Source organism: Chelonoidis abingdonii, chromosome 5 (assembly GCF_003597395.2).
Source record: "Chelonoidis abingdonii isolate Lonesome George chromosome 5, CheloAbing_2.0, whole genome shotgun sequence".
Classification (NCBI taxonomy): domain Eukaryota; kingdom Metazoa; phylum Chordata; order Testudines; family Testudinidae; genus Chelonoidis; species Chelonoidis abingdonii.
The window spans coordinates 83,186,896-83,207,252 of NC_133773.1; the positions used below are offsets into that span (position 1 = coordinate 83,186,896).

Genomic DNA, 20,357 nt, shown 5'->3' on the forward strand with positions numbered 1-20,357 from the left:
CACTACAGCTGAGCCCACGGACTAGTCTTAGAACTGTCATTTATGTCCTCCTGCTGGATACTCTGATCACCATTACTGTAATAAACGGTGTAATAATAAGCCTTTTTCGACAGAAGCAAATGAATTGTTGCGGATTTACAGTGTGACCTCAGAGACAGCAGCTCACTAAATGCACAAGCAGGTTTTTTTTTAATGTAAGTAGAACTAGCCAATTCCAAAAGATTATAGTGTGAAAAATAGAGAGAAGACATGGCACAGGCTTATCAGCTAGAAATTTTTTGAAAATGAGACTAAAAATTAACATTGCAACTAAGGCAAACATGAAACACTTGATTGTTACCCAAAACAAGTGGGCTTGGTCAGGCAAAAAATTGGGCTGATACATTGCCTAAAGGACCTTTTTTTTTATTTTATTTTTTTGAGAGGGGAACCTTTTGATGCAGGAGGTGAGATGTGAAACAAAGATCCTGACTGCTTTTGATCATTAAAGAGCCCCGTTACGCTTTTTTTTTTATGGGGAGCGCTGATAACCCCAGTACCCTGGCAAAATTCCAACTCACTCTACTTACGTTATTCTTCAGGTTTCAACTGGATTCAGTATTTTAATGTCTTTAAATTGTGTGCTGCTAAAAACACATGCTACATTCACATCGGTGGGCTAAATGATTCCCATATAAATACAATTTAAGTGCTTTGGGATCCTTTCAGAAGAAAAAGTGTTAACTAGCTTATCAGTAGTTTCCATGGTACTCCTCCAGGGCCCTGCTTAGGATGATGGCATGTACTGTACGTATGTACAGGTGGTTGTTTTTTTATCTCCTTTGTTGGTTTCCTTCCTCCCACTTCTCGCCATGCAGCAGAAACACCTTTAAAAGGTCTTTTAAATCTTGTGACCCACACTCAGCTACTTGCCTCATTGGTGCCTTGAGGCAGCCAGGCTTCTTTTAAAGTTTAGATTTGACTCAAAAAGCTACTTAAGGAGCAGTGTAAATGCTTCTTAAGTAAAGGGAAAATTTAAAAGTTGCTTGGTTGCCTTCATGTCACCGCTGAGGTCAGCGAATGAACTAGAAAAGGAATGTTGCTTTTCCCTTTGAAATGCACTTCTCAGTTCTGTTCTTGTCAGATGACATTCTTCAAGGAAGACTCCTGTGCTTCTTGCCCACTGTGGAGACAGCACTCATTAATGCCCTGGGTGCAGGTGGACTTGTTCTGAATCTCTCTGCAAAGCACCATGCACTGTGCAGGGTGGAAGGAGGAACACTGTGCACAGCCACTACTATGATCTTTTTGGAAACAGGTAGCCAAATTTCAAAGGAAAAAAGCATCCTTCTTCTGATTCAAGGAGCTCTTACCATTGGGGATCTCAGAGACAGCTGGGCCACTCTTTCATCTTACTTAAAAAGCTGAACTGAGGTGATTAAGTAGCTCCCAGGTGGTGTCATATGAACAATATGCATTTTAATACAGCCAAATGCGAGGTCACTACTAGGAACAAAGAATGTAGTCACACTTGCCAAATGGGGGACTCTATCCTGGAATGCAGTGCAGCTGAAAGGGATTATGGTAGATAACCAACTGAGCATGAGCACCTAGTGTGACGCAGTGACTAAAAAGAGTAAATGACTGTTCCTGTAGACTAGCTATTCCTATTGTTGCGTCTTTAAAACTACTTCTCAACGAATTGCTGTCTAATGAAAATAAATATTTTAGAAATACTATATGAAGATGAAGAATAACATTCAGTTAACTGATGTATTTAAAGAATAGCTCAAGAATTATAACTCAGCCTCAAAGTGATTGCTTTTGTTCTGCTTATGAAAGGTATGAATATGTTTTTTTGCTGAATGGCAAATTCAAGAAAGCCAAGAAAGTGAGGTAGGTTTGAAGCACTCAGCATCCAAATTAACACTTTTTCTGAGAAACTGGATTATGGATTATAAAATAAACTTCATACAGACTAGCCAGCTATCAGAATATTTATTAAAGCTAATGTTAAATTATATAATACACAGGTTGAGAAAAGAGTGTCTGTACATCTGGGTATAGTGCTTAGGTTACCCTAAATACAAAGTTTGTTTTTAAAAGTCATATGATACATATAGTACATAATCAGCAGTAACCCAAATTTAGGTGAATAAATTTAAGAATACAGTTTAGATATTAGCATCCAAGTATTTAGGTACATTACTCATAAAGAGTTGTGCAGAGATTTGGTTGTGAAAGCAAATATAGGAATGAGTGTAGATTGTCCCTCAGTAATTGAGCATTTTAGAGTAGATTGTCCATGAGGAAAGTATTTCAGTTACTTTCCTCAGTGTGCTTCTCCTTGGGACTCCAGCTCATCCCTCTTGGTATTGCTGATGTCCGGTGATGTGTTCTATGTAGATGTCCCCCGACTACCTGATGGTGTCGGACCTCATGTGTTGCTGCATGAGCTGAGCGTAGTGTTGACTGATTCCGCATTCGCTCAGCACTTGCTCGTTACTGGGGTCCTTACTGAAAAGGGGTAGGCAACTAGTGACAGATGATGTGGAAAAAGCTGAAGAACTCCATGCTTTTTTTGCCTCGATCTTCACAGACAAGGTCAGCTTCTTGACTGCTGCACTGGGCAGCACAGTATGGGGAAAAGGTGAGTAGCTCTCAGTGGTGAAAGAACAGGTTAAGGACTGTTAGAAAAGCTGAACATGCACAAGTCCATGGGGCTGGATCTAATGTATCTGAGGGTGCTGATGTGATTGCAGAGCCATTGGTCATTATCTTTGAAAACTCATGGTGATTGGGGGAGGTCTCGGATGATTGGAAAAAGGCAAATATAGTGCCCATCTTTAAAAAAGGGCAGGAGGAGGATCCGGGAAACTACAGGCCAGTCAGCCTCGCATCAGTCTATGGAAAAATCATGGAGCAGGTCCTCAAGGAATCAATTTTGAAGCACTTAGAGGAAAGGAAAGTGATCAGGAACAGTCTGCATGGATTCACCAAGGGCAAGTCATGCCTGATTAACCTAAATGCCTTCTATGATGAGATATCTGGCTCTGTGGATGAGGGGAAAGCAGTGGACGTGTTATTCCTTGACTTTAGCAAAGCTTTTGATATGGTCTCCCACAGTATTCTTGCCGGCATGTTTAAGAAGTATGAATTGGATGAATGGACTATAAGGTGGGTAGAAAGCTGGCTAGATCGTTGGGCTCAACGGGTAGTGATCAATGACTCCATGTCTATTTGGCAGCCAGTATCAAGCGGGATGCCCCAAGGGTTGGTCCTGGGGCTGGTTTTGTTCAGTATCTTCATTAATGAGCTGGAGGATGGCGTGGACTGCACCCTCAGCAAGTTTGCAGATGACACTAAACTGGGAGGAGTGGTAGATACACTGGATGGTAGGGATAGGATACAGGGGGACCTAGACAAATTAGAGGATTGGGCAAAAAGAAATCTGATGAGGTTCAACAAGGACAAGTGCAGAGTCATGCATTTAGGAAGGAAGAATCCCATGCTCTGCTACAGAGTAGGGGCTGAGTGGCTAGGCAGCAGTTATGCAGAAAACGACCTAGGGGTTACAGTGGACAAGACGCTGGATATGAGGCAACAGTTTGCCCTTATTGCCAAGAAGGCTAACAGCATTTTGGGTGTATTAGTAGGAGCATTGCCAGCAGATCGAGGGATGTGATCACTCCCCTCTGTTCAGCATTGATGAGGCCTCATCTGGAGTACAGTATCCAGTTTTGGGCCCCACATTATAAGAAGGATGTGGAAAAATTGGAAAGAGTCCAGCGGAGGGCAACAAAAATGGTTAGGGGGTTGGTGCACATGATTTGTGACAAGAGACTGAGGGAGCTGGGTTTATGTAGTCTGCAGAAGAGAAGAGTGAGGGGGGGATTTGATAACAGCCTTCAACTACCTGAAGGGGATTCCAAGGATGATGGAGCTAAGCTGTTCTCAGTGGTGGCAGATGACAGAACAAGGAGCAGTGGTCTCAAGTTGCAGTGGGAGAGGCCTAGGTTGGATATTAGGAAAAACTATTTCACTAGGAGCGTGGTGAAGCACTGGAATGGATTCCTTAGGGATATAGTGAAATCTCCTTCCTTAGAGGTTTTTAAGGCCTGGCTTGACAAAGCCCTAGCTGGGATGGTTTAGTTGGGGTTGGTCCTGCTTTGAGCAGGGGGTTGGACTAGATGACCTCCTGAGGTTTCTTTCAACCCTAATCTTCTGTTGTCAGCAAGGGAGAATTCTGCTCGTGTAGACCAGGTTTGAGTGTGGCAGGCACACTAAAGAGTTCTGCAATACTGTAATTCAGCGTGACCATTTCAGCACGGGGATACATTAAACAGGTTGCACTTTAACTGTTTACGTCAAGTAGTTTCAATATGAATAGTTGATAAGTCTCATTTAGTTACTTTTCTCGGTTTTATACTTAATTTCTCCTTTACAGATTCTCCAGTTTGAGGATATTTTGGCCAACCCATCCTACCGAGAGCACTTTCGACTGTACATGGAAAGGATGGACAAGAGGGCTTTGATTAGCCTTTGGGAGTCCGTGGAATATCTGAAGAATGCTAACAAGGTAGAAGTAGTGTGAAGTATATGGGGGCTTGTTAATAAAACTGAATCTTTATATGGTGAATTTTGCTGAAGAATCAATATGTGAAAAAATTCTGTATTAACCTTTTCTTTTTATAGTCTAAAAAATGAGTACTCATCCGTTAGCACAGAATGGTGCTAGACATTTCATTATTTCAACTTATTTATGTTGCCTTGGTCTTCTGATAACAGGGCAGAATTTAAAAATCATTTACTTTTTGAACAGAAAGGAGGAAAGAAAAGGAGTTATAAACATAAATGATGATAAAATGGGACATTGGACCATTGATGCTTTTCCAACATCATCCCATACAACTGCCCATTTAAAAGAGGCAAAACCAGTATAGTGTTTTTTCTTAACCCACTGAGAAATAATTTTTTAGTAATTCATTGACTTTTTTATAGCTACACTTACCTTATTACCAAGTAAAATTACTGTGCAATCCCTCATCTTGCTGCTCGACACTTTTCAACTGGGTAGCTACTATACCTGCACTGTTCCTTTTATGCTACCTCTCCCGTTGGGATTGATGCAAAGCCCATTGAAGAGCATGAGGCGTCTTTCCTTTGATTTTAGTGAGCTTTGGATCACAAGTTAAAGATACTTAAGGAGATTTTTTCTTTAAGACTCCTCTTCAGCTAGTTCAGAACACCTTTTGGCTCCAGAGTGATACGAGTAAAGTCATTAAAGTTTCTCATTGTAGAACACTGTACTTTATCTAGTGTGAGAAAAGACTGCATGATAGGATCTTTCAAAACCAGATGGGTAAGTGGGTTCAGAAATCGGGGTAGAAAAGTATAATTTAAAGCTGCAAGAAACAGCTCTGAACACTGGAGGAGGTAAGTGTGCTGTGGACACAGGGAAGACATATTTGTTGTTTGTGAATATTCGAGTAGCCAGATGTTTATTTGTGAATATATTTGGTGAAACTTTCTGGATTTCCCTTAGAATGAAATCCCAATTTTCATATTGAACATCAGTTGTTATTCGTTGATTGTCATTTATTCTCTTTTTTAAAAAAAAGAGAATATTTTCATCAAATCAGGGAGCAGGAACAATACCTCGTCATGACTTAGATGATAGATTACACACTATGAATAGTGAGCAGTCGAAGATGTAGTCCAAGTGAATGATTAACAAACACCCACAGGCTCAGATTTAGCTACTAATCGCTCCAGGACCTATTACCAGGGTTGCCCTTCGTATTTTCAAGAGTGATGAGTGTTCTGAGTCATGTTTGTCATGGTTTTAGCAGATGTTCTATCATCTCATGCTTATACTGCTCCTGGAATTCTGCCCTATCTGATAGACGTGGGTCACTTGATATACTTTTCAGGGAGATTGTCACATATATTGAGCATTTTTCTTATTTTATTTAACCTCTTCCCTCATTTTTTGGTGCAAATTTCATTCCTATGTCCTTTTTGTATACATAGTGAATATGTGTGCATATTTGTTTTGGTGTTGTCTCTCACTAAATTATTAGATTGGGTACAGTCCCATTTTATAAAACAAAAAATTTTCTGCAAAGAGAATTTGTACATCTGGTTAAAGCTGAGAAACCTACATAACTGATACTCCTCTGAAATTTCAATTTAGAATGGGGAGCAGAAAGCCACTATAATATTCTCTTTCCATCTCAATACAATACAAAAGCTGGTAAAGAAAGATCACATATTAGGGCTCAATCATTTCTTTGGGTATGCAGACTTCCATCACTTTATATCTTGTAAAACTGACTATTCTGCATGCTGCGGAAGCGTGGTAGCTGATATTAACATGAGATATAGAGAGATGCACTCACAAATTCAGGTACAAGAGACAGCCGGTTCAACCTTCTTTAAATGAAATCCATAAGGATTGTGAGAAATGGTCCTTTTTTACATTTATTTTTCTTTTCTCTCACCCATCTCTACCTCCTTATTTTCCAGACTGAAATACCTCAACTAGTGAGTGAAATTTATCAGAATTTCTTTGTGGAAAGCAGAGAAATCCCTGTGGAAAAGTCACTTTACAAAGAAATACAGCAAAGTCTTGTGGGCAATAAAGGCATTGAAGTTTTCTACCAAATTCAGACTGATGTTTATGAAACATTAAAGGACAGGTACTACCCCTCCTTCATTGTCAGTGATTTATATGAGAGGCTGATCAAGAAGGAAGAAGAGAGAATTGCAGTTCAGTTGACCTCTGAGGACAGGGATGAAGTGGTGAGTCAAATCTACAATTCTTGCTGCTTTTATCACCAGAGGATGATCTGAGTGGAAAGCTAAGGAGCACTTCCTATTCTCAAGCTTTGTGCTTATTTTACTACTTTCTCATATCTTTGTTATTTACATCTCCTGAGCTATTCCACCAAACACCACAAAGCTGATGATATTACATTTTTTCAGTTTTAACACAGGTCTCTAATAGTATGCATATAGCAAAGAGGCACTTTGTCTTGTCTTCAGTTCCAGGGATGCAAAGTGCTTGCTGTTGATGAAGGAAGAATTTTGCTCAGCTCTGCTAAACTATTAAGAAGCTGCTTAGTCTCTTCTGAGAAGACTTGAAATTTCAGAGTTACCTTTGTACTTCATAGTTACAAAGAACAATTTGCATTCTTTGATCCAAGAAGAGTAACTGCCAGTGTGTCTATGCTTGGATCATCACTAGGGTGCATGGCATTTTTAAACCAATATACAAGTGCAATACAATTATTATAGTGGTAAACCTCGCCATTTAATTTTTAGCTTTCATTTTTACATATCTCCAGTTGCTTACACGTTGGGTGTTTGCTTTGTTGTGTGATCATAATATAATGTTGAACATATGACAGGGGGATTTAAAAGATGCTACCCTTAACTGATGCGTAATTTCTTTAACATCAAATGGAGCAAAATGACTGATTGGTTGAACTTTGTTAAAGTAATTAAGAGCTTATGAGGTTTGTAAAAGCTTTCAAATACCAAGCTTTACTCCATGGTGAGCATGTCTATCATTCTACTCTTTAGATCCTGAGCATTTTGTTCTAGATATCAACTCACAAGCTTTGCCTTTTGGTAAAGGAAGTGGAAGATGATTTTTTTTCAATTATTTATTTTGTTTTGTTTTCAGCTGTTTACAATTTAAATTGACTTAAACAATTATTATTTCAGTCTTGAGTTTGTACTTATCACATATATTGATAAAACTAAAGTAAATTGAAACGAGAGGAGAAAACAATTGTCTACATTTTCTATAAACTAATTCTGCCGCGGTGAGCTCTAATCTATAAAGCCTCGAACCCCTGCTGAATATGTACTGAAAGCAGTATAAAAGGGAGTGGGGAATGATGCTCAAGAGCTTATGTAGACCATGTCTTAGATGAAAAGAAAATATTATTTGTATTCAGAATCTTAGTACTTTTTATTAATTTACCAAAGAAATTAATTTTTATGCTATATTGGAGAATAAAGCTGAAAAACAAAAAGTACAACTTGACTTGGAGATATTAAAGATAAAGTTCAAAATATTATAAGAAGGCTTTCCAAAGGGCAGCTCTCCAGGGCCAGATGTCTTTACAGGCAAGTTCTATAAATCTTTTCAGGAGCTAGATCAGAGGCACTTATTTAGCTATCCTTTTAACCAAGGATCTCAAAGCACGCTACAAGCATTAATGAATAAAGCCTAACAACTCTCCAGGAAGACAGATAAGGACTAATATCTTTGTTCTACAAGTGGGTAAACTGAGACAATGAGAAGTTCATGGAATTGCAAAAGGTCGCACTGTGAGAGGCAGAACTGGAACTAGCACCCAGATATGCTGACTCACACTTTGCAGTCCTAAACACTAGGAAACAGTAACTCAGAATCTGAGGTTTTCAGATTTAATAGTTAAATATGATTGAAAGGTCTTCAAATGAAACTTTGGATTCTATCCATCCCTTGTTCTCCACACATGGTTTTGAGAGGTGAACCAGCCTAGGGAAATACTTCAGACACACAGTTTTGTAGCATGTTCCCTCTTAATATTTGCTCTTCTATTAAATGGTTTTTTTCTTGATAAGGGATTCCAGGATCCTGCTTCTCTTTCTATTATTCAGCTACATATATTCCAAATCATAAGGAGACAAAAGGCACCTCAAAAATTTGTCCTTCTGAGCCTTGCAATCAATAGGTCTTTCAGGAAACACTGACTTATTGCCCAGAAGTGGCAAACTATAAAGGAAAAAAAAAAAAAAAAGGCTGTGTGATTTTGATTTCCTTATGTATGTTATCTGGAGCCTGACACAAATAGTATTTTCCCTGAAGAAACTGATACAACATTTCAGGAATAGCTGTTGGGTGTTTTTTTTTGGTTGGATAAAATTTATCTTGGACTCTCCTACAGTCATCAGCACCTAATTCTTCAGCATTACCATCAGTTATCTTTCCTTTGAATCCTTAAGGGAATATGTGCAGATTTTGAAGGCTGCACTTTGGTCTTTGCAGTCTTGTTCCATCTATCAACAACTCTGCAGTGTAGATAAAGATTTTTAAAAAAAAAACTTTATCACAAATTGCTAATGAAGAGTGTACAATTAGAGCACTTCTCTCTAATACAGCAATGGTAATTGCTGTATGGTGAGCCTCAATGGGCTTTGAACTGAGGACGAGAAGAAGTGAATCTTGTCTGCAGAAGCTTTCACAGGCTTTCAGATATGGAGGAAAATAATACTGTTGGCTAATGGTCATTCAGTTTCATATATAGCAAAATATGCAACTAAGAAATCATTTTCCTCTGGCATAGTTATGTTTCTGGAGGGTTCGTTTTTGTTAGTAGAAACGTATGGCTTGATTACTACCACAACAGCCTCCCCAGTGGTGCTCAGCACCTACAGTTCCCAGGAGGGTGTGGGAGCCAGGGGTACTTGGCACTTCTGAAAAATCAGGCTGAAAGGTTTTGTTACCTATCTTTAGAGGTAGAGCTGTGATGGGAGGGCAAGAGGTGCACCATCCAGCTGACCCATAATATCTCTGGAGATGCTGGTGGAGGGAGCTTGCCGGACAATGAAGCTTGTTATAGCTGTACAACAGATAGAGCGAGCACTCCCCTTCTTCCACAGTTGCCACTCTTCTGCGCTAGTGCCAGCACATAGGGAGGAGTGGGGCAATGGCCCTGCCTGTGTCACAACCAGACATGCTCCCTGGGGTATCCAGTGCTTCTGGTATCACTGCCTGGACTTCCCTTGCACTTCCCATCTGCAGTCATCTCGTATTTCCCCTTCTGAGAGCTTCTTGCTGACTCCCCAGTGCACCCATGTTGGAGTGGCCATAAATGTATGGCCTGTAATATTCTATTTCTGACTTTTGGCCCACCAAGGCAGGTTTCTGTCATAGGCCTCATCAGGATGCATGTGTTTTTTTGTTTTATTTTGAAACTCATCAAGGACTGAATCTGGCAGACCATACAAGAGATTTTAGGCTGGTGAGAGCTTTTCCTGTATAAGGATTAGAGGATTTGGCCAGTTAGTGAAGGAGTTGATGCCAATATGTTAATATTTACTGTCAGACAGGCAAAATAGTTATAGTAAGACCCTTCCATAGACCTTACTGGCAACATTCCAGCAAAGATGACTGAGTTTCAGAGTAGCAGCCGTGTTAGTCTGTATCCGCAAAAAGAACAGGAGTACTTGTAGCACTTTAGAGACTAACAAATTTATTTCAGCATGAGCTTTCGTGAGCTACAGCTCACTTCTTCAGATGCACAGAATGGAACACAGAGACAGGAGACATTTATACATACAGAGAACATGAAAAGATGGAAGTATGCATACCAGAGACCAGTGGGAGTACATTGATAAAGACCCATACAATGCTATTTGTAGTTTGCAAATAAATGAAGGCATGAGTAGATTATTTTGAATTTATGGGGAGATTATTATGTTTCTCTAAATCACTCAGGAATTGCCATTTCTCTCCTTAAAGAAGATTTCCTTAAAAAATGGAGTAAAAGAGGAGAAGATGTTTGCTTTAACTCTTTGACAAAAATTGCTTTGTGCTTCAGGCTGCTACAGGCATTGTACTACTAAAATAAATCACAAGCCCAGGTTCTGGACTACTAATGTGCTAATAAGAACGTAACTGTTTTTAGTATTTGAAGTTAACAAGTTTACGTGATCACTGTATTCTGATCAGCAATTAATTGTAGTCACCATTTTGATTATCTTGTAATTGTTATCATTATTAATAGTCATAATTTTAATGTATTATGATGGATCTAGTTATTCTAGCAGTGTTTTCTGTCCAAAAATGTCACAAATGATAGGTAAATATAAATGCTGACAACATGCAAGTAATCATACAACATTTCCCTAAGAATACAGCTGTTGGTTTTTAATTAAACACAGTGCCTCAAAAACGCACTGATTACCAAACCAAAATTGATGACACAGTTTTTTTGTTCATTTTTCAGTACTGAAATTGTTTCACTTGCTTGCATTCTCGGGCCTCTTCAATCTTTTTCTTGTCCTTTCTGTACTTCTCAAATACTGCTTTACTTTATGGTAATGTTCAAGGGGCCCATAAATAACATTCTGTATTACTGGTATTTCTTATTGGTGTTATTGTTGTAGTTCCTAGAGCAGGGATGGGCAAACAATGGCCTGCAGGCCGGATCTGGCCCGTGGGATTGCCACCCTCGTGGTGCTGTGGGACTAAGGCAGGCTCCCTGCCAGCCCCGGCCTTGTGCCACTCCTGGAAGCAACCGGCACCACGTCCCTGTGGCCTCTGAGGAAGGTGAGTGGCAGAGGGCTCTGGGCTCTGCCCTCATCTGCAGGCACTACCCCCTGCAGCTCCCATTGGCCAGGAACGGGGAATCGCGGCCAATAGGAGCTTCGGGGGAGGTACTCCCATGATAGGGCAGTACATAGAGCCCTCTGCCACCCACTCCCACCCCCAGGGGCTACAGGGACGTGGTGCTGGCCGCTTCTGGGAGCGGCGCAGGGCCAGGGCAGGCAGGGAGCCTGCCTTAGCCCCACTGCGCACTGCTGCCACCCTGGAGCCACTCGAGGTAATCACTCAAGGTGCCGAACCCTTCCCAGCCCCCTTCCCTGAGGCCCCTGCCGCACCCTTCCTGCCCCCAACCTGCTGCCCTGAGTCCCCAACCCCCTGCCCTGGGCCTCCTTGTATACCTGCACCCCTTCTGCGCCTTAACCCCTTGCCCTCAGCCCCTTCCTGCACACCACACTCCCCCACACTGCTTCCTGCACTCCAGTCCCTTGCCCCAGCCCTACATTCATGGACCTATATGCAATTTCCCCACTCAGATGTGGCCCTCGGCCAAAAAGTTTGCCCACCCCATTCCTAGAGGAACCAGCCAGGCCTCACTGTGTTAGGTGCTGCACAAATACATAGTAAGAGAGAGTCTCTGGCTCAGAGAGCTTACAATCTGTGTGGACAAGAAGATGTGAAGAAAATGGGCACAAAGAGATGAAGTTTATTTGCCCAACTTCACAGCAGGGGAGTGGCAGAGCTGGGAATAGAAATCAGGTCTCAGCTCAGAACCACTAACCACCAGAGCATACAGAACAGCACACCCTATAGAAAGTGTTGCCTCTCATTTTAAGGATCAAATTAAGGATTACTGATCAATTAATTATTGTTATTATTTAATCCTTTCTCATCCTTCTAAGATGGAAAAGTCCTGTAGAACAATGAAAACAATGGTGTTCTGCAGAAATTCCTCCAAAAACCTATTGAATTTAATAGAGAATGAGATGTTTTCTGTAGTGTGTGTGTTTTTTTTAAATTTTTTGTTTTAACCATACTTTCTGGGGACATAATTCTTTATTGAATTCAGTAGGTTATTATTTTCTATTTCCAGTATCCATAAAGAGTCCATCTGCATTGCTCATGAAATTACATTCTTCAGATCTGGCCACGAGTGAATTAAAATATGTGGGGCCCAGACTAAGTTCTGTATCCCCTCTAATAACTGGGCAGGGTATTGGGCCTCTTGGAGGGAGGATGTTAACAGCTGGCAGGGGGAGCTAATCTAGTTGCTTGTCTCTGTTGGATCTCAAGCCCATTTTTCAAGATGGGGACACCACAGCAAGCAAGGGAAAGTTGTAGGTATGAGATTGAAAAGTGTATGAGTGGAACAGGTCTCCCAAAGGTGTGGGGTTGTTTTGCCACCCGTGCGCATTGTCGCAGAGGTTATTACCCTTGTACTGATTCATTAAAATAGCTAGGAGAAAATGAAACAGAATTTTGAGGTTATTTGTGTGTACTCAGCATTTGGTCATCTTAAACTTCTAAGAAAAAATAATTAACTTGTAAAACAGAAGTAAAATCCAGTCATAAAAATGAAAGAAGTGAAAAGGTTTGATTTGGTTCAGTGTTTGAAAATTGATGTCTATAAAAAATGCAGCAATATATTTTTACCGTCTTCAAGACTCAGAGCTGCAGCATTTACTCCGTGTGTGGCTTTGAATACTAATTATAACCACCAACTTGTATTCTGCTTTTATATTCCAAATGTTGAGTCTTATTTTCACTTACAATAAAGTCCCAGTAAATGGGACTTAGTGTAACTGAGAATAAGGCTCTTTGTCAGCTTCTTACTGCTACATTAGATGACAGATGTGGAAATAAAAATAAGAGTCTATTATAACTTTTGCGCCACATGCTTTTTTATTTCGGGATTTGTCTATACCAGTGGTTCTCAAACTGGGTTGGGATCCCAAAGTGGGTTGTGACCCCATTTTAATTGGCTCACCAAGGCTGGCTTAGACTTGCTGGGTCAGGGGCTGAAGCCAAAGCCCAAACCTACGATCTGGGGACAAGTATCAGGGGGTAGCCGTGTTAATCTGTATCCACAAAAACAACAAGAAGTCCGGTGGCACCTTAAAGACTAACAGATTTATTTGGGCATAAGCTTTCGTGGGTAAAAAAAACTTACCCTGAAGAACTGAAGAAGTGATTTTTTTTTTTTAACTCACAAAAGCTTATGCCCAAATAAATCTGTTAGTCTTTAAGGTGCCACCGGACTCCTTGTTGTTTGGGGACGAAGCCTGAGGCCTTCAGCCTTGGGCAGTGGGGCTGAGATTACAGGCCCCTGCCTGGAGCTGAAGCCTTGGGCTTTGGTTTTGTCCCCACCTCTGGGGCAGTGGGGCTTGGGCTTTGGCCCCTCCACGCCAGGAGGCAGGGATGGGATGGGCTCAGACTTCGGTCCCCCCTTCTGGGGTCATGTAGTAACTTTTGTTAGAAGAAAGTCGTTGTGCAGTGAAGTTTGAGAACCCCTGGTCTATACTGAGATTAATTGTTTCACTTGTACATAGATGTAAAGTGTAAATAAGGAAGCATGCATAGCAAACAGGTAACAGATTTAACTTATTTTGCATCAGTGACATAGACTTCTTAATAACTAACATTTTTATTTCTAGAGCCAAGGTTGCGAAGAAGTTATTGATGAATGTGGCGGAAGAATTAATGAACAGGCCAATTATGCTGTAAATAAACTTCGCCAGCTAAATGACAAACTTGAATTTAAGAGACAGGCTCTTAATTCCATATGTAATTCACCAAAACCTGACAAAAAGGTAATGCTTTCAGTAGTCTTAAGTCTGAATTTATTTTACTTATTTGCGTCTGTGATACCAACAGGGTGTTAGCTATTTTCCAGACAGGTATAAAGACAAGGTCCCTGCTCTAAAGAATTTACAATTTAAAAGAGCATGAGAACCACTGCCATAAATATTTCAAAAATGAATGTAAATGTCTCTTGTTCCTCATAAGTTATAGTACCCTTTTAGAACCCTGAAAACGTTTCTCCAATAGTTTTTACCCTCTTCTGTTTTGCAAATATGATTTCTTCCCTACATCTGTATCTGCTTCTTCCAATTGTGTTGTTATAGTAACCCAAGCCATCAAGACTGCTCTGTATACTCTTCCTCATTGCTGCTTCAACAGCATTGCAGCTCTGGGGATCAGATCTGTCAGTAAACCTGTGCTCTCTTTGCTGGCCTTGCAGTTAACAGAGCACAATGCCTTGTAGCTCGCACAATGGTGATAGGTTTACTTAATTTTAAAAAAATTATCCAAGAGAGTGGCTAAATTTCTTTATGAGGAGCTATTTAGAATCCTAAGGACATTATTTCACCAGACTGTAGTCATTCTAAGATAGGTGAAAATTTTAACCCTACAGTATTGGGACCAAAATCATACCCTAGCTTTTTGCTCTTTAGAATATGTTACACCATTTGCCGTAAAATTATTATTTTTAGAAATGGGCTGGTATGGATCTGGATTAGGATCTGGCTAAAGTTCAGGTTTAAAGATGATTTAGTGCTGTAATGCAGCTATGACTGAGTCAAAATCTTGAGTTCTTGTGAGATTTTGGCCCCAAACAGTGGAGATCTTTTTGAAGTCAAGCTATTCTTGCAAAACTCCAACAATCTTGAGCCAGTTCTCCTTCTGACGAGACCTTTTCCGCACTGGGGAAGGCTCAGATACAGATATTCAAATCCAAATGTCCTTCTCCCTGAAAACTTCAAGGGTAGTATTTTCAGATTCAAGGTATTAGTTCTGATCTTTTACTGACTTATTTTGGTGAGGATTTTCTTTCTTTTTAGCCTTTTGTTCCAGTAACTCTGGCCACAGAGTAGAAAGGATATAACAGAAGCTGATGCTGTGTTGAAGGTCAAGTGGTCTGATTTTTTCTTCAGAGATTCTGAGCATACATAGTTCCCACTGAAATCAATGGTAGCTGCAGTTTCTCAGCTGCTCTGAAAATCAGGCCACTGCTATATTTAATGAACAGCAAAAGGAAAATATGGGTTGAAATATTAACAAAACATTTCAGTAAGTTCTTTCCTCAACTTTGTTAATTTGGATGAAAATCAGCAATTCTTAATTTGAAAAACGGAACCCTCATTTCTTTCAACTCTTAAAATGTTGAAAGGAATCTCTCTAAGGATCCGAAAGGGAGAACATTAAAAAAAATTAGATAAATAGTTTAAACCTTTAATTTTTCAATGTATTTAACTGACCTTTAAAAAGTTTGTAGTCTGGGAGAATGACCTGCAGATTTTAAATGACCTTTTAGATTTTAAATTACCTTTTAAAAATCTAAATCTGCCACTCAGTTCATTTTCTTTCTTTGCAAATCACTGCTATCTTTGTGAGATCTATATAAAAACAATGTGTGAACTCATCATAGGTTCGTAGCATCAATAAATTTATACGCTAATTCCCCGATTGGTGCTTATATCCTCAATGATGTAAACAAGGAAGAAAGCAGCTGTTACTTTCAGAGCCATCAGAAATGTGAAGAAGGGATTAATGGTTCCAAATGGAAAATAGCAATCTGTAGAGAGACCTCTTTAATTTCAGTGATCTTGGGAGCAAACAGCAGAGCTCACACAAAAATATAATGCTGAGCAGTGTTTGGCAGTGTCCTTTTAAAAACAAAAAGCACTGCCATGCAGGATATCTCAACCGTTGTCTTTGATTATATGTCATTGTGGATTCCACTGTAGTTGTCCATGTGCCTCGTGTATGCAAGAGCAGAGTCTTCTGAATAGCAGTGTCCATTAGGGCTGTGCATGTGCCCTGTGCCATCTCATGCTTTCTTGTGAGCATAAAGGGAGGAGTGGCCATGACCCTCCCTCAGTTCCCTCTGCAACAAGACACAACACAGTGGTCTCTGACTCACCACTCTCTTTAGTGCTTCATTCTTCTCATCCGCTTTGGCCTGATTGGACTCGGAAAGGACAACAGCTCTGTACAGTGGGGTAAGGCACTTTGCATCAACCTCTGCACCTAACGGCACACTCCAAACCATGATTATTTAAATGCTTCCTGTGTTGTGATAGACGAATCCCACTCACAACTGCTGCTTGGGTGAGAGCCAGGTTCCAAACAGATGCAGAGCTTGCCATTCTTTTTTCTCCAAGATGTGTAAGTCCAAATAGTATCAGAGAGGTAGCTGTGTTAGTCTGGATCTGTAAAAGCAGCAAAGAATCCTGTGGCACCTTATAGACTAACAGACGTTTTGGAGCATGAGCTTTCGTGGGTGAATACCCACTTTGTCAGATGCATCCAGATAGAGTCTGTGAGAATCACTTTTGAGCTGGAGCAAATGGCAACACCGAACAGGAGCAGAAGGAGCCATCCTTGGGTAGTGTCTCCTCCAGAAGACACGTCATGCTGGAATCCAGCAGTGAGAAAAATCCCAAAAGGTGCAGAATGCGCTGGCACTGACAGCCCTGGAGAAGAGGAATAGTCCAATACTGACTTTGCCACCGGCGTCGAGGCTGGCACTAAGGATTTATCCCATCGAGGTACTAAGATATGTTTTGGAGGCAGAATGTATATTTCCACTCAGGACATCCTCCACACCAAGACCACTGCTGGCACTGGATTGCCCTACCCAACAGTGCCACCATTCAATGAGATATACTTAGTATCGTCTTTGCCATCCCATTCGTTCTCACTGAAAAGAAGCTGTGATGTGTCTCCCCTGCATTCAGGAGGGGACCATGCAGGAGGCAGTGGAGGCTCCTTACACACCCTTGTTTACAAATACAGGCAAAACGCAAGGGGTAGTGGGTAGGTCATCCTCAATTTCAGGGTCTGATGGCTTCGTGGTTCTCCAGGATTTGCTGACCCGTATCACTGAGACCTGGGATACTGAAACCTTGGTAATCCTGGAAAAGTCCTGTAAACTCTGACCTCCTGAGCTCCTCATTCCCAGGCATAATTGCCCTCCCCACCAACAAGGGTATGTGCAAGCTGGTGAAGTGACTTTGGTAGACTCCTGCTACAGTTTGGTCTTCCATCTTAAAGGATTTGAAAGAGGTACCAGGTCTCGCAAAAGGATTTGAGATATTTCTATATCCAGGTCCCTGGTGGCATTAGTGGTACAGGGTGTTTACAGCCTTTTTTGTTTTTTTAAAGTGCGCCTTGAAAGAGGACACTCAGAAATGGGAGCTTTTCAGGCACAAGGCTTAGTCCTCCATCTAACTACAGGTCTGCATTGTGAGCTATCAGGCCTTGTTCTTGAAATATAGTTTTCTCACCTGGGAGAAGAGTGGTCCCTTTCCTACCAAAAATCTCACAAGATAGTAGGGAGTAACTGAGAGATCATGAAGCAGAGCCAAATGGTCATAACGTCTGCCTTCCTAGCAGCTATGGATGTATTGGACACAGCTGTCACATTGATGGCCTTGGTGGTCACCATGAGATGGGCCTTTTGGTTTCATGCATCCATCATTACTAAGGAGATGCAGTACACCATAGAGGATCTGCTCTTTTAAGGGATGGACCTCTTCAGTAGCCAAACAAATGATGCACTCCACTCCCTTAACAATTCTAGGGCTATGCTGTGATCACTAGGGATGTACACCCCAGCCCCCTACTATAAACCACACTAATAATCAACCCCAAGAGCGTGAGAGAGCTCTCTCCTCTTCCCAGACTACTTAACCAGAGTACCCTTCACAAAACCGGGTACTCCAGGAGACAGCTGTTATCCTCCTCATTTGTCATGTACCAAGCACCGTTCCAGAGGCAGCAGGTTTGGCAGGAATGTGGATCCACACTGACACATGCTTGAAGAACAAAGGATGGTTACCTACCCCAAAGTAACTGGGTCTTTGAGATATGACCCACCCTGCTTTTCGGAGTCCTCAGTTATCATGGGCTTTGAATTGTGAGGGAGCTGTGAGAAGTTGCAGCCACTCTACTCTTTATGCCCTTACATGAGAGTCCAGAGGGGCCCTGGATGAATGTGATAAGGGTGTGGAAATAAAAGGCTGGTGTGACTGTTTGGTGGGAGAGGGCAATTTGAGTGGCAGTGTGACTGGTGTATGCTTTTTGGGGGAGGAAATGTGATAAATCGGAATATGTCACTATTCTTTCCCTCAACCTTCCAGACTCTTCTTGCAGATTCCCACCTCCCCTTGCTCTAGAGCAGTGGTCTTCAAATTGCAGATCGTGACCCGGTACTTGGTCCCGGAATATAAGGCACTGGGTTGCGGTAGCTCTGGTCAGCACCGTTGACTGGGCCATTAAAAGTCCCATCAGTGGTGCTGCCCAGCTAAAGCACGCTAGTCCCTACTTGTTTTGACACCGCGCAGCGCCCTGGAAGTGGCTAATAGCACGTCCAGCTCCTAGGTGGTGGGGCCATGGGGCTCCGTGCATGGTTCTCGGCCAATGGGAGCTGGGGAGGTGTCTGCAGGTGAGAGCTACGTGGAGCTGTTGCGTGCCTTTGCTTAGGAGCCAGACCTGCTGCTGGCTGTTTCCAGGGCGCAGCATGGTCCATGGTGCCTGCCTTAGCACCCCTGCTGCACCACTGACTGGGAGCTGCCCAAAGTAACCCCGTGCCCCAATCCCTTTCCCCAGCCCTTAGTTCACCCCAAACCCAGAGCCCCTTCCTGCACCCCAAACTCTTCATCCCTGGCCCTACCCCAGAGCCTGCACCCCCAGCCCAGAGCCTCCTCCTACACCCTGTACCCCTCATTCCTGGCCCTACCCCATAGCCCTCACCCCTGCATCCCAACCCTCTGCCCCAGCCCTGAGCCCCCCACCCCACTCCAAACCCCACATCCTCAGCTCTGTTGGGTTGCAGGCATCAACAGTTTTCTTCAACTGGATAGCTAGAAAAATGTTTGAAAACCACTAGTCTAGAGGGTCCCCTAAGGTTCCTCTCCTGCCTCCTGTCTTATCTTTAAAGTTAAGCCCTGTGCAAACTCAGACTCTCATGTATCAGTAACTAGCTTGTCACTTGTCAAGCAGAGCAGCCAGCTGCTCTTTGGATGTTGCTGAGTTATAAGCAAGGGAATCTAGGACGTTATCGGAGACCTAGTAGCATGGCAGAGTGAAAGGATCTGGCAAGTAAAGACAACTGCTAGGGCTGACTTAAAAATTAAAGTGGTAGGGAGGTAGGAAACCAGATGAGGAGCAGAACCCAGAGATTACAACAGAGGTGATGGGCAGAAGTGGCGGAATGTTGTTCCTGGTTTTGAAAAAACTACTGACATATTTAGACTAACTGAGACAGCATCTGACTTTTGAAACCAGGACTATATATTTAGCAACATAAAGGGAATTACGTGCGCATAAATGTGTCAGGATTGATAAATAGTATCAAATAATATCATGACACAGAGACCATTTAAGTCAATGGAAGTTTTCCCGTTGATTTCATGAGCTCTATGCCATGCCCACATTCTCAGCGTTTAGCTGATTGCCATATTTGGGGTCAGGAAGGACTTGTTCTCCAGGGAAGATTGGCGGAGGCCCTGAGAGTTTTTTCCTTTCTCTGCAGCATGGGGCCTGGGTCACTTGCTGGAGGATTCTCTGCACCTTGAAGTCTTTAAATCGTGATTTGAGGACTTCAGTAGCTCAGACATAGGTTAGGGGGGGTTGTTACAGGAGTGGGTGGGTGAGATTCTGTGGCCTGCATTGTGCAGGAGGTCAGACTAGATGATCATAATGGTCCCTTCTGACCTTAAAGTCTATGTTTCTGTGAAAATACTATCTCTTTGTATTAATATGAAGTTTTAATTACCATGCAACAGAGCCCTCCAGCCCACTCAATCAAGAGTCTGGTGTTTGTTTTGTCTCCTTTGCAGATGGCTGTTTCCACACAGTGAAAAGGTGAAAGTTTAAAGGTGAACTGCAAACTTTAAACTGAAAGTGAAGTTTGCTGAATAACCTGATCACCAGTTTGTAGCAGTAAAAGCAGCAGAGAATCCTGTGGCACCTTATAGACTAACAGATGTTTTGGATCATGAGCTTTCGTGGGTGAATACCCACTTCGTCAGATGAATGTAGTGGA

At 41.8% G+C, this 20,357-nt stretch overlaps 1 protein-coding gene across 4 annotated transcripts in view; it reads left to right on the forward strand.

Moving 5' to 3' along the window:
- SNX25 (sorting nexin 25) overlaps positions 1-20,357 on the forward strand; it is a 167,972-nt gene that overhangs the window by 104,464 nt on the left and 43,151 nt on the right. For all 4 annotated transcript variants that reach the window (XM_032800344.2, XM_075066406.1, XM_032800343.2 and 1 more), the window contains exons 8-10: positions 4,427-4,558; positions 6,508-6,783; positions 13,960-14,115. In XM_032800344.2, the coding sequence (XP_032656235.1) occupies positions 4,427-4,558; positions 6,508-6,783; positions 13,960-14,115 (564 nt within the window). The remainder of the gene's footprint in view (positions 1-4,426; positions 4,559-6,507; positions 6,784-13,959; positions 14,116-20,357) is intronic.